General features: G+C 38.7%; 1 protein-coding gene across 1 annotated transcript in view; it reads left to right on the top strand.

Annotated features, from left to right (window-relative positions):
• CPQ (carboxypeptidase Q) overlaps positions 1-13014 on the top strand; it is a 403085-nt gene that overhangs the window by 325015 nt on the left and 65056 nt on the right. The window contains exon 6 of the mRNA XM_012643660.1: positions 3963-4164. Within this exon, the coding sequence (XP_012499114.1) occupies positions 3963-4164 (202 nt within the window). The remainder of the gene's footprint in view (positions 1-3962; positions 4165-13014) is intronic.

The following is a 13014-nucleotide window of genomic DNA, read 5'->3' as shown; positions in this document are numbered from 1 at the left end:
CTGGGAGCATTCCTTTGCATGGCACGAAGTACGTTACGTGGTAATGAACAACACTTTCCATGGCTCCTAACAAAGAGATGTTTCTCTTTATTAAGAGAACAAAGTGGGGGGTTTACAGATAATATCTGAGCTTATCATTGAGCTGCTCGGCCTCCTCATCTGTGTGCCTCAGCTTGTCTCAATCAGTGCTGGTTTTCTCAGCAATAAAGCATTCCGTCTCTGTGAGTAGGTTTCTTCCTACACCCTGTAAACAAGAAGATGAATATCTTGTTACATGTGCTAAAATGCATTGAGTGAAATGAGCATGGCTCTGCTCCCTGTCACTAGCTCTAATCAGCTCTTCACATCTACACTGAACGTGTCCACACACACGGCATAGCAAGGAACAGGGATATTTGTGACGACACATTCCTGTGAGAAGCAGCAGTTCCAACAGCCCAGTGACCCAGCGATTCATTCCAGTTTCTTTGTGCAGAGACCTTTTGTTTTCCCTACTCCTTCACCATGTGCTAACAATTAGATAATGACTCCATAAATGCAGAGAAAAAGCCATGTCATGGGTGGTGGGTGGTTTGTTTTCTTAGTTCTTTATTGAAAACATATGGAGATGTTTATATATAAATAGAAAACAATTGAATGCTGCCATCATGTTAGCAGCAGCGAATAAAATTCTACATGAATAGAAATCAAACATTTCTCTACCTATTCCAGAATTCTGGTTTACTGATATCTGTACATCCTGTCTTATTTGGCTTGAAAAGATGTTTTATTATTTTAGGCTTTTTATTCCTAGTCAAAAGGAAACTGTGGAGCAAGAGTTTTTTGTTTTTGGTCTTGGTTTTTTTCATTCCTCTCTTTGCTTAATTAAATTACTTTATTAACAGGAACAATAAATTCTGTCCAAGTACACCTTGTATTCTGATCATGAAAAATGTTTAAGAATCTATACATTTACCTAGAGTCTCTGTATTTCTGAATTAAAAGTGAGGACTTTCAGGCTGATGGAAGTGATTTTCAGGAGACAGGCTAGTAGAGAGTTGAGAGCACACATTTGGGCAGGCAGACCTCTGGGTTTGAATTCTGACTGCACCACTTAACTAGGTTGGTTAACCTTGAGCTAGTTAACATGACTAAACCTCAGTGACTTCATCTGTGAAATGAGAAATTTGATAACACTTATAGAATGATTGTGAACATTACATGGGATGAGCTATAAAGTGTTTCACACAGTGTCTGGCTTGTAGGAAGCATCGCAAAAATGCTGCCTATCATTATTGTAATCAGCTAACAGAAGGGTTTATCTTGCAACCATCCTTGAAAATCTGAGAGGTATTGATGCCCGGTGCTAAGAACAGCAACAATAATAATGCTACTGTTTAGCAAGTGCTGTTTATGCACTAGCTTTACAATGCACTGTTTCTTACAAGCTCATGATCTGGGCACCATTATCATCCCCATTTCACGGAGGAAGAAACTGAGGTTTCATAGGCTGCCCAAAGGCATACAGTTAAAGATTGGTTAATATGAGGATCAAAAACCCAGTCTGAATAATTCTAAGGCCTGTACTCTTTATCTCTTTGCTAAAACGGTCAACACATATATAGCCTATAGCACCTTTGAAAGCTCCTTTATTTACATATTTTCTGTGTTCCTATCAACATCCTGTGACACTGCATAGTGGCATTCATAAACTGTGAAGTCCCCTGTCCCTAGGACATCTGTTCATTTGCAGTTAAAGAGGGCCAGGAAGCCCTTAATGAACATGTTGTAAGAAGCCCTGGGCAGTCCAATTCATGCAACCATTTTCACTTTGGTCTACAAAAGCATTTTCTTTAAAGGTGCTTGAAGCTCCATATGCACAAGTTTATTATTCAAGCTTTTGTCCCAACCACCTTGGAGAGGCCAAGGTGACATGACTGGGGGACAGAGGGAGAGGCCAGTCACCCCCCTCAGCAGCCCAGTGTGTGAGTTGCTGAGTCAGGAATAGAACAGAGTGAGTCCAGGGCTATGTCCACCTCACCAGGCTTCTTATTAGCGTTGAGTCTGACAGCCAAACTGCTAACTAGCTCCACTTTTAACCCAAATAGTACATAATTAGGAGCACTTTGCCTGATTTTCTTGTTGGAAGAATGAAAGTGGTCTGCCTGCAATATGGGAACCCTCACATATAAGATTTCCCAATTCTGTTTTCATTTGCAAAATATATTGCGATTTTTCTTTTCTCCTTTTTGCAGGGAAGGGAAGGAGTTTGGGGTGAGGCGTATGGCAGGGCATACAATGGAAGACCAAATTATATGTCAACCTGCTGACCTAGCACTAATGTACTAGTTAAATGAGCCCTGAATGTAAGGCATTAATGCAAATATTTTGCATGTTATTAACTCTAATGATGCTACCATAATGCAGTAGCCACAGCTGAAAGCTGAGGTGGCAGTTTTTATTATAAATGCCTTGAGTCTTTCACTGAAAATCACCATGAAGACAGAAATTCCTTAGAAGTGAGAGTAGAAATATGAGCAGGCTTCTGCTTTTGTTAACCTTCTCATCATTAATAATAACAAAGGAAAAAGTGTTGGTATCCCAGAATCCTGCATTCAGCTGGCAACATCCTCCTTTATACCCGGCCACTGTTCTTGCCTTTGTAACAACCGTACACTTCCATGGAAAATAGTTAGGAAATCATTATAAAATGGAACCTGTTTTGGAAAAAAATACTTATGCAACCCTCGAAATTGTTATGTAAGTGAAAAAATCATTCTAATGCAGAACAAGTGTGACTTACCACTCCAGTCCCGAATTAGTGATGGCAGTGAGGAGTTTTGGAAAGCATAGAATTTCAGAGCCAGCACTACCATTTGCCACCTGTGTGGCTTTGAGCAAAGCATTTGTCCTCTCTGATCCTGAGATCCTTTCCTATAAAACAGCATCAACGATAAATCCATTTTGTCTATTTTATGAGTTGTCAAAGAACACTAAAGATTGCAAATGTGAAAGCTCTCTGGAAGCACTGTACAAATGTTACTATTGATTTTTATGAGGTGAACAATGAGGAATGAATAGCAGTGCTAAGAATAGCTTGGGAATAACTCAACCAAAGTGGTAGTTGTTCAGTCCTGAAGAAGTGGATAGATCCTGGGAAACAGATGGCCTGGCCAGTCTGAGGACCTTAAACTTGCAAGTCTTAGGGCTGGGTAGCAATTTAACTGTGCAACCTGTCAAGAACCTGTTATATTCTAAGCTCTTGCAGTGACGGTATTGGCTACGTTATGTCACTGAGTGCATTCTTACCAGACTTTGTTTGGAAAGAGTTTACAAACTAGTATCCTGGCAGAGTTGCTTGAGATTAGAGTGCTGTGGTTTCACACCAGGGAGAGCAGTGTTTCATGTCTTCTTCTATTACCCCCTCCCTGGGGATTCAACAGATGGAGCAACAACAAAATCAGAAACCCAAGACAAACCTGTCAGTTTGATGCCTTTAAGCTTTGGCAGAACTCACAATTCAAATAAGATAGCATATCTGTTTAGAGGGAAAAGGTGCAAAGAAATTAGTTCATAGAGCGTACTTTCTTTTGCCTGGGCATGGCTAACACTATCTGGAGATCCCTGCCGTATAAGACGAATTGTATATTGGTACACAGTAGACACATAAGAAAATTGGTTGAAAGAATATTGCTAGTAGAAATAATTGAACAACTTTAATATAGGGCTTTATATTTCCCTCCATTATATTTCTTGAATCCTTCCAAGTCAACTCCTGAGTTTGGCAAATCCCAGGATGAGTAATTGTGCATCTCAGAATGGTTATGTAACATGCAGACCAGACCCTAAATCAGGCAAGGCAACATGTGTTTTGGCAACAACTTGTGAGGAGGTAAAGTATTTGGTTATTTTTGTTTGATAGTTCCCAGAGAGAAAGCACAGAAGCAACAGATATGAACCAAACATTTTTCTCCTTTGTTTAGGTAAATATTTCCAACTACAGTCTGGTGATGGAGTCTGATGCAGGAACCTTCTTACCTACTGGGCTGCAGTTCACTGGCAGCGACAAGGCCAGAGCCATCATGAAAGAGGTCATGAGCCTACTGCAGCCCCTCAATGTCACTCAGGTCTTGAGCCATGGAGAAGGGGAAGACATTAACTTATGGATCCAAGCCGGAGTGCCCGGTAAGACCAAAAGATGAAATTGGTGTTCCTTATATACTGCTACTGATTTAAAATAACATTTCTGTTTTAATATGGCACAGTGAATACTGGTAGGCCAGTTAATGCATAGAAACCTTAAGCTTTTCTCTGTAAGGCATAACCTGATGACTTTCAAAATTGGAATACTAGTACTCACCTTATATTTGCTCACCAGTCTGTCTTCTCTTTCTAAATTATAAGCTCCTCACTCCCAGAGATTCTGATTTAGTGATTCTGGAATTGGGGCTAGAAATCTGCTGTTTTGTTTTTCAAAGAGGTATCTTTGGTGATTGTAGCACAAGTGATCTCACAACAAAAATTTGAGAAATAGAGTAGAAGACAATATTGTTATTAATATTCTTCTAGTTCTAGTCCTGTGATGGGAAATCTTCACTGATCCAAATAATTCCCTATTCAAATATTGCAGTATCTGAAATTTTACCATTAGAGATTTATTCTTTGAGGGCGGAATATTTCCTGCTAATCATGTTTTTTCTTAATGCAAAGACTCCTGTTAAGAGGTTGGACATAAACTAAGTTATCCTGATCAGTGACTTATCATATGAATATCCTGAAGAGAAGTCCTAAGCCCCTGGGGGAAGGGATGAAATCATGAAATAGGATAACACCTTGGGAGCTTATAGGAATAGCAGCTGGAACAGTCATAAGAAAGACAAACTTATAATATTAATACTTCACAAAGTTGCCTGACACTGGCCATGGAAAAGGCTACTGATATTATGTGTTTGTGATCCAAGGTTGTTCCCTCAACATAACACATAATCAAAAAAATTGTTAAAGGATCCATCTGCAAATTGTTCTTTATACAAATAAAAAGGCGAGCCTCTGAAAAGTTTTAACATTACTGTCTCTAGAACTATTTCTGTACTACAAAACATGTCATAGGTACAAAAACAGTGTCTCTAGACCCACTCCACTCCAGTTTTTTTTTGCGTAGACTTCAAAGTAGACTTTTCCAACAGCATATTACATGGATTTAAGATTTTTAAAAAGCTTATTATTGAGATATTGCAGATTTTAAAGCATATTTTAGGTTTTCAAGTTTATAATAATCTTTCATAACTAAAAATAGGAGCTTTCTTTTATTCTAATACAAAGACCCAAATTCTCTCCATTTGTTCTATGTATATTTTAACCATATTTTGAAATTCTCTTAAAGCACCATTTCCATTTATAATGCTGTATATCTCCTGGATAGACCCAAGACTCTCTCTATATATATATGTCATTAATAAACATGATCTAAGTATAGGGGAGAGAGTTTGCCCTTTAAGTACAAAATCATTGGTTTGAAATTCTAGATTTTTCTTGAGCCTTAAATTTTTCAACAGGAACTTCTTAAAATTTGAGAAACCCTAAGTAAGCTTCTAGGTAGTAGCTGCGAGAAAAAAACTGGTGGATTGGGGGTGAATTAGAGTGGAGCCTGGGGTACTCAAAGGGGAGGTAAGAAGGAGCAGAAACCTAAGGCAGAATTGGGACAAAAAACTTATACCTCCTTCCCTCAGCTATTTCTTGCTTTGTTGTGTTTGATCATTGAGATTTGGCTCTAGCTGTATTCCTTCACACGTACGTGTCCCATAAGAATGGTTCTGTTTGAAATGAGCAAGTTGATTTGATTCTTTTCACCTGAGGTAAGGGGCCTTTTCCCTCTTTGCCACAGCAAGGTGAAGTCAGATTTGATTTCTACCTAGTGGACTGGAATGGGGAAATTAGCCCATTATGGTTGCTTAAGAATTAATAAGAGTTACAACTTACTGAACTCCTACTATTTATGAAGTAATCAGTTGGACTTTTTGCAGACACTATTTTGTTTTATCTATACAACCATCCTATGAAGTAGGTATGAGTATCCCTATTTTGCAGATGAAGAAACAGACTCAGAAGGGTTAAATGACTTGCCTAGGTCTATACTGCTCTAAGGGCAGAAGTTACCCTGAGAACAGCCCATTCTGGCTTCAAGGCTGGTGGCCCTTTTCCCACAATATGCAACAACACAGGGGAGTCTGGAATGCTGAGATGGTCTTCCAAATCTCTGGCAGTGTCTAAAATGTTTATCTTACTCAGCTCTTGCTTATGCAAAGGATTTCAGTTCATTCCTGCCCCAGAATAATTTCCCCCTGGGAGAAAGGAGTTTGTTATTGTATATAACTATTCATTTCTTCTCACATTCTTTGTTCCACTCCCCTCCTTACCTCTTTAGATCAGAAAGGTTTATATAAAGTCAGTAGATCATTTAGACTACTATGAATGTTCCTGGAATTATTTCCTTTAGAGTACTGGAAGATAGAACCAAATTATTGCTGTCTTCACCTTATTACTTTTGAGCTATCTTTTGATATTTCAAACTTGCACTACTCCTGGAAGAAACAGTGGAACTGCTTATGTTATAACTATGATTATATTGAAATTTTTAAGAACTTTAGAAAAAGATGGATAACCATAATTGATCTGAAAAAGAAAATAAAAATTTATCAGTTGTGTACCCTATATTCTTGAAGACCTGGCAAATCATAATAACTTAAAGCTAAGGATAGGATTCCAAATACTACTTAAGTTATTATGTAAATAACCACTCCCCTAACTTTTGAAAAATTAATGAGAAATAACATTTCCAAATTCCATCCATTCTTTTTTTTCTCTTTTTCTTTCCTTTCTTCCATTGATTCAATAAATACTTATGGAGTCCCTACCATGTTCTAGCCCTATTAAATTTCTATAATCTGAGGTGACCATATGATCACTGAGCCCCAATTTTTTAATATTCTATGTATACTGAATACCAAAATACTAATTAAAAGCACAGATAGAATTAAATTTCAACATCATTTTCATTAATTATAGAAGACAAATACATCAATTTATGAAAGGACCATGTTTGGGATAAGAGAGATGATGTCTTCCACCCATATATATGATATCCATAATGGACAAGATAGCTATCAACACAAATATAAGGCTTTCGGGGGAAATAAGTATCATGAATGTCCTTTCCACGTAAACTCTCTGCTCTAGGTCTTTATACTCCAGCCTCGTCCCATTTCCACCTCCTTCCATACTCCTATTCTTCCCCTCCAAATCCTAGATGCTCTAAAGGCACACTGTCTTCATTGATATTCATGAAACTTTCCTTAGTCCATGGTGCTCTAATGCGTTTCTAAATTTCCAAAGCACTTCTAGTCTTTATCCCACAATCAGGCACTTGATTTACACACTGTGATATTGTTCTTGGATTATTAGTTATGTGCAGCCTGCCTCCTATACCCAGTGATCAAGTTCTTTGAGGTAAAGGTCAATGCCTTCTACTTCTTTGCCTCTTCCTAGCTCTTAGTTTAATTTGGGAAAACATTTAAATTCTCGTAAATCTGACTTGAGAAAAGAATCAAAAACATTGAAATGATTATTTTCTCAACAAGCTTTTGGATCCTTTAGCTTAAGATGTGGAAAAATAAAGGATGCTAAGAAAAGAGTCAAAAAATATAAAAATATTGGAAGAATGATATAAAATAAGAATTGCTAGAGCAATAAGGATTACTTCTCTTAAAGGAACAAAGACTAAAGTTTTGAATAATATCTTCTAGTACTTTAATGATTCTCATACATAAAGTGGTGAACAGTTATTCCCTGACAATTTCAAAGACAATATAAGAAATAACTTAAAGTTATCTAAGAGGGATTTATATTAGTCTCTATTCACTCCAGATAGTGGAAAGGCTTTAAATCTTAAGTTTTTGCCTGATTCTCCAACTATGAGCTCTAGGTTAGCATAATAGTAGTCTGTTTCATTCTGTAGAATATGTCATCAATGAGGCATAATCTGTGGTTCTTAGATGTCCCTAAATGCATCCTTCTTAAACAGCTTCTCTCTTTAGAAACTCTTCCATAAGATACACATCAATGAAAAAAAATTAGATACCCTCTTACTGTGATGTGAGGGAGGGAGCTCACTCTTAATCTGTATCCACCAATAAGAATCTCCTCTGCTTCAGAATCTGAGATTCAAATTTTTTTTTAATGTTGTTGGCTTGTGGTAGATGGTGTGTTAGAAAGACTTAGAGGCCTTGAGTGTGTGCTCTGGCTTCAGAACTTCTAAATACATAGGCGAATGACATAATTTTCCTAAGCTTCACTCATTTGTTTTTAAGCATCCTTATTAATCAGCTATTGTATGGCCCTGGGAATTGGTAGTAAAAAAGACAGACAAGATGCATGTACTTTCACAGACTATACAGACTAGTGAGTGAGACTTGGTTATTTCATCTGCAAAATGGATATGGTAGCCTATTTGTCATCATTTCTACCAAGTCTGCACATGTGTTCCTCTTCCTTCTCTGTCCCCTATCTCATTGACTGGCACCATGATTCAGAAACCTCAAAATCATCCAGGACATATAACCAGATGGTTGCCAAGTCCTATTTACTTGAAATCCCTCCTATTTCTTAAACCCATTTCCTCCTCTCCACCCTACAGACCTTCTCTCATCAAAACGCACTGACTCCTACAACAGCTTCCTGCTAATGTCCTGACCTGCATTCTTAATCCCCTTCCATCTAACTGGCTCACAGCTTCCAGACTGAACTTTCTAAATTGAAAAATCAATATATCGATTGGGATGCTTTTGCTTGAAAAATAAAACAGAAGAACCACCTCAGAATGGCAGTAAGGGGATTTTTAAAATTCACTTAAAAAGAACTCTGGAGTGGGTGATTACAGAGTCCATAATTCATTTAACCACATCAAGACCTTGGTTCTTCACAGCTTTCCATGTCCCCATCCCAACATATTGACTTTTGTCTTCAGGCTTGTCCTTTCATGATCCCGAGATGACTGCAGTTGCTCCAAGCAACACGTTTTCATACATTGTGAAATAGTGGAAGAAAAAATGTCCATAATTGATATCCCCCCTTTTTTTAAGAGACAGGGTCTCACTATGTTGCCCAGGGTGAAGTGAAGTGGCTATTTATAGGCATGATCCGACTACTGATAAGCATGGGGAGTTTTGACTTGCTTTTGCAACCTGGACCAGGTCGTCCATCCTTAGGCAACCTGGTAGTCCCCTGCTCCCAAGAGGTCACCATATTGATGCCAAACTTAGTGGACATCCAATCAGCAGAGCACCCCACAGCCCAGAGGTCCTGGGCTCAAGTGATCCTCCTGCCTCAGCCTCCTGAGTACCTGGGACTACAGGCATGTGCCACTATGCCTGGCTGATATCCCTTTTTAAGAGTGAGGAAATATTTTCCAGAATCCCTAAAAAAGGTTTCTCCTCAATCTTTTTGACCACAGTTGTGACAGATGTCAGTGGCTAATTCACGCAGCATCCATGGAGTGGAATTACTAAGATTGGCTTATATTGATCTAATTTTACCTCCTGGGCATAAGGCGGGTCCCAGTCTCCACTGAAAAACATAGCTTCCTGATGTGGGTAAAACTGGGAATCTTTAGAAAGAATATGAGGATTTCCATGGGGTAAGTAATTAAGAGTAGCTACAATATCTCATTATCTCTGCTCCTCTCTTAGAATCCTTCAGTGTCTCCCCACTGTCTCTGGAACATCATATATTACTGAAGTGTTTACTTAGCATGGGATCGAAGGCCCTTCTTGTTCCACCGCCTGGCTTGTGTGCAGCCTCCTGTTCCATAGCTCCTCCACTCCTTTCTATCCATCTGTCAGTCATGCAGGTCTAACTGAAGTTCCTGGCACACCCTTGTGCTCTCACACTTCCTTGCCACTGCACCTGCCCTGTTCTGTCTTTTTCACCAGCTAATTCCTACTCACCCATGATTCAGCTTCTTGTTCTCTAATATCCTACCGTCTGAATAAGGGTCTCTTAGGTTTGTTCCTGAAATGCACTGTGTTCATCTCTCCTCTTAGCACTTCCCCTGCTCTTATAATTGTGATCACTTGCGAATTCCTCAGAATTCCCAGTGCTGAGAAGAAGTGCCTGGACTTCCCCAAATGACTATGAGTCAAATGCTGAAGAAATAGGGTCTAGGTTTGAAGGAAGAGTAAGATAATATGAGAGAGGCTTATTAACTGTAATGTACTATACAACTGTAAATTATGATCAATGATGACATTACTTCATTGAGTTGTCTTCCTTCTTTACATATTGAATTGTTTTAAAAATCATATTTTAATTTCGTTCATCTTTTCTATAATAGTTCAGGCTCCATGTTAAAGTACCAAATATGCAGATTACTGAGAGTTTCACGTATTTTCCATCTTCTTATTTCTGTCTAATACCTCATATGGCATTAAGCAGAACTAAATTAAAACTTCCATTTCTGCATTTCCAAAGGCCTTTCTTCTAAAACATTCCAAGAAAGGAGACAATCAGGACACAAGTAAGAATGGTAGTATAAACTAAACTGGAGGCTCGGCCTCTGGACCCAGGACTCATATGTTATTCAATCACCAGATGGAATAGTGCAACCCAGCAGTTCATGTCCCCTGCTGTCCCCAGTTAAAAGATGCTTCCCTTATGTTGAAAATACTCTGTGCAGTGATGTTTGAAGAGATCGATGCTCCATGGCAAGCAGACCTCACCCCACTGGGAACATGAAAAGGGCTCTCTCTGATTTGTGACTATAGCCCTGGGGCCCTTATTTAAATATTTGGAGCAGTTTCATTCAATCAAAAAGTATGTCTTGAGTGCCTACCACAAACCAGGCACTGTTCAGACACTGAAGTTAGAGCACGAAAAAGACTTACCAGGTCTCTGCTCTTGTAGAGTTTACATTGCAGAGGAGGGATAGGACAGTGGGAGGAGACAGACTAAAACAAAAAAATAAACCAAGAATGGAGAAAAATATTAGAGAAGGATAAGGGTTATATTATACAGAGAATTATAGGGAGTGGTTGCCTCTTACCTCTTTAACTCAGGTGAGTTAGAGCTCTTGCTTTAATATTCCTTGACTGCTATATGCTAGGTAGGTGTGTATAACATCCTCATCAGTACTGCATTCCTAGAAATTGCATCAGAACAGCTTCCTCTGCTCTTCCCCCTTGCAGTAGACCTGCTTCAGCTGCAACATGAGCCATTGAGTATCTTGCCCAAAGCAGACCTAGCTCATGCCTTCTAGGATGAATACAGATGAGGAGAGAACTGTCATAGGGCAGTTAGTCATGCACTGCCTTATGAAGTCTCTTCTATTGCTGCCTTGAACTATTATTTAAAACATACACTTTTACTTTAAAGTTAATATACTTTGTATTTTATCTCTTTAACTGGATTGAAGACCAATAGAGTATTTTATTCTTGTTTGTATACCCACAGCACCCATTATTACCTGGTACATAAAAGTTATCCCATAAATGTTTACTGATTAGATGTATTGATTTAAGGATGAACACAAGTAACAGTAAAAGAAAGGTTTTGGTACAGTACCAAGATAAATAACACATGCAGAATAACCACAGGCATTCATAGGACAGAAAACAAGGAAAACCTGGAAGAGGGAGCTTGAGGTGGACACTGAGGGATATGCAGTATGAGAGTGGGCAGAAGGGGCAGAGAAGGACATTCCTGGTAAGAGAAATAATATGAACATGGCAGGTGTTCCTGTGGGGAACAGTTAGGAAAGTGACTTCCCTGAGCAATTAATCTTGGAGAGCAGTGGGCGGCAAAAATAGTTTAGTATCTCTGGGCCAGGTGAAGAAGATCCATAAATTTCAGCATGAAAACGTCTGTAGCTGATACAAAGTCATCGGAAGTCTTTATCAGGAGAGACTGGATGAAAGCAGTGTTTTAGGATGGGAATCCCTAAAGCTCCTGCCAGGAGGGGTCCAGATCATGCTCACGTAGGAGGCTCAGAGCGAAGAGCACCTAGAGGGAAACAGGAGCTTGAGGGAGTAGCAAAGGTGAGAAGCAATTACTTTAGAAAATCAGAGGATGGCATTATAGTATTGCTCCATTTTCTGCACTATAATGACCCATAAAACACTCATAAGTTTCACTAGCTACTATTTCCTGTGACTTCTAATAACATAGCCTAGAAAAATTTCACTTCTCTATCTGTCCCTTCAAGGTCTCCAGGTTAGCTCTTCTGGGTTCCCCTTCCTATGCATTTGACTTTCCATCAGTTTCAATTAATGCTTTATAAATACTCTAATTGACTCATATGTAACATGTGAATCAATGGGTAGCTGTATTACATATAAATTATGGAGGACAGAAAAATTATATATGGTCCCAGAACTCACAATTGAAAACTGACTGCTATTTGGCTGACTTAATAGTGATGAAAATAAGATGAAAGACTTCATCATGGAAAACTATTAATCAACAAAGCTACATTGAAATTTCTAAGAAAAAAAATCATAGTGTTCTAGCTTTCTAATGTGACAAATTGTTCCAGGCTATCTTGTACATTTCCTGCCCTAGACCTGAAATCAACTATTTCTTCAAAGAGCCTAATTTCTTTTATTATATCATAATATTTAGAAGCCACAGTCTGAGCAATAAGTGTGCTTACTGCTACTAGATTGGTCATTGCTTTTAGGTATTTTCAGCAGACAGAACTAAAAAAAAATGTATTTTTTTCTCTAAAGAGAAATTATGTTATTAATTATATGATATTTCCAATTCAAGTTCAGGACTGTGAGGTTGCACTTAACCTCACTGATGTTATGTCTGTATCTTCTTCTTTTTTTTCTTTTTATGTTTTTATTTCAGCATATTATGGGGGTACAGATGTTCAGGTTACGTATGTTGCCCTCCCCCCTGCAAGTCCGAGCTTCAAGCGTGTCCATCCCCTGGGTGGTGTGCCTCGCTCTCTTTGTGTATACCCGTCCCCTCCTCCCCCCTCCT

This window comes from Propithecus coquereli, unplaced genomic scaffold, assembly GCF_000956105.1.
Source record: "Propithecus coquereli isolate 6110/MARCELLA unplaced genomic scaffold, Pcoq_1.0 Scaffold2, whole genome shotgun sequence".
Lineage (NCBI taxonomy): Eukaryota > Metazoa > Chordata > Mammalia > Primates > Indriidae > Propithecus > Propithecus coquereli.
The sequence above is the reverse complement of the archived record's forward strand: the minus strand, read 5'-3'. Positions and strand labels throughout refer to the sequence as shown.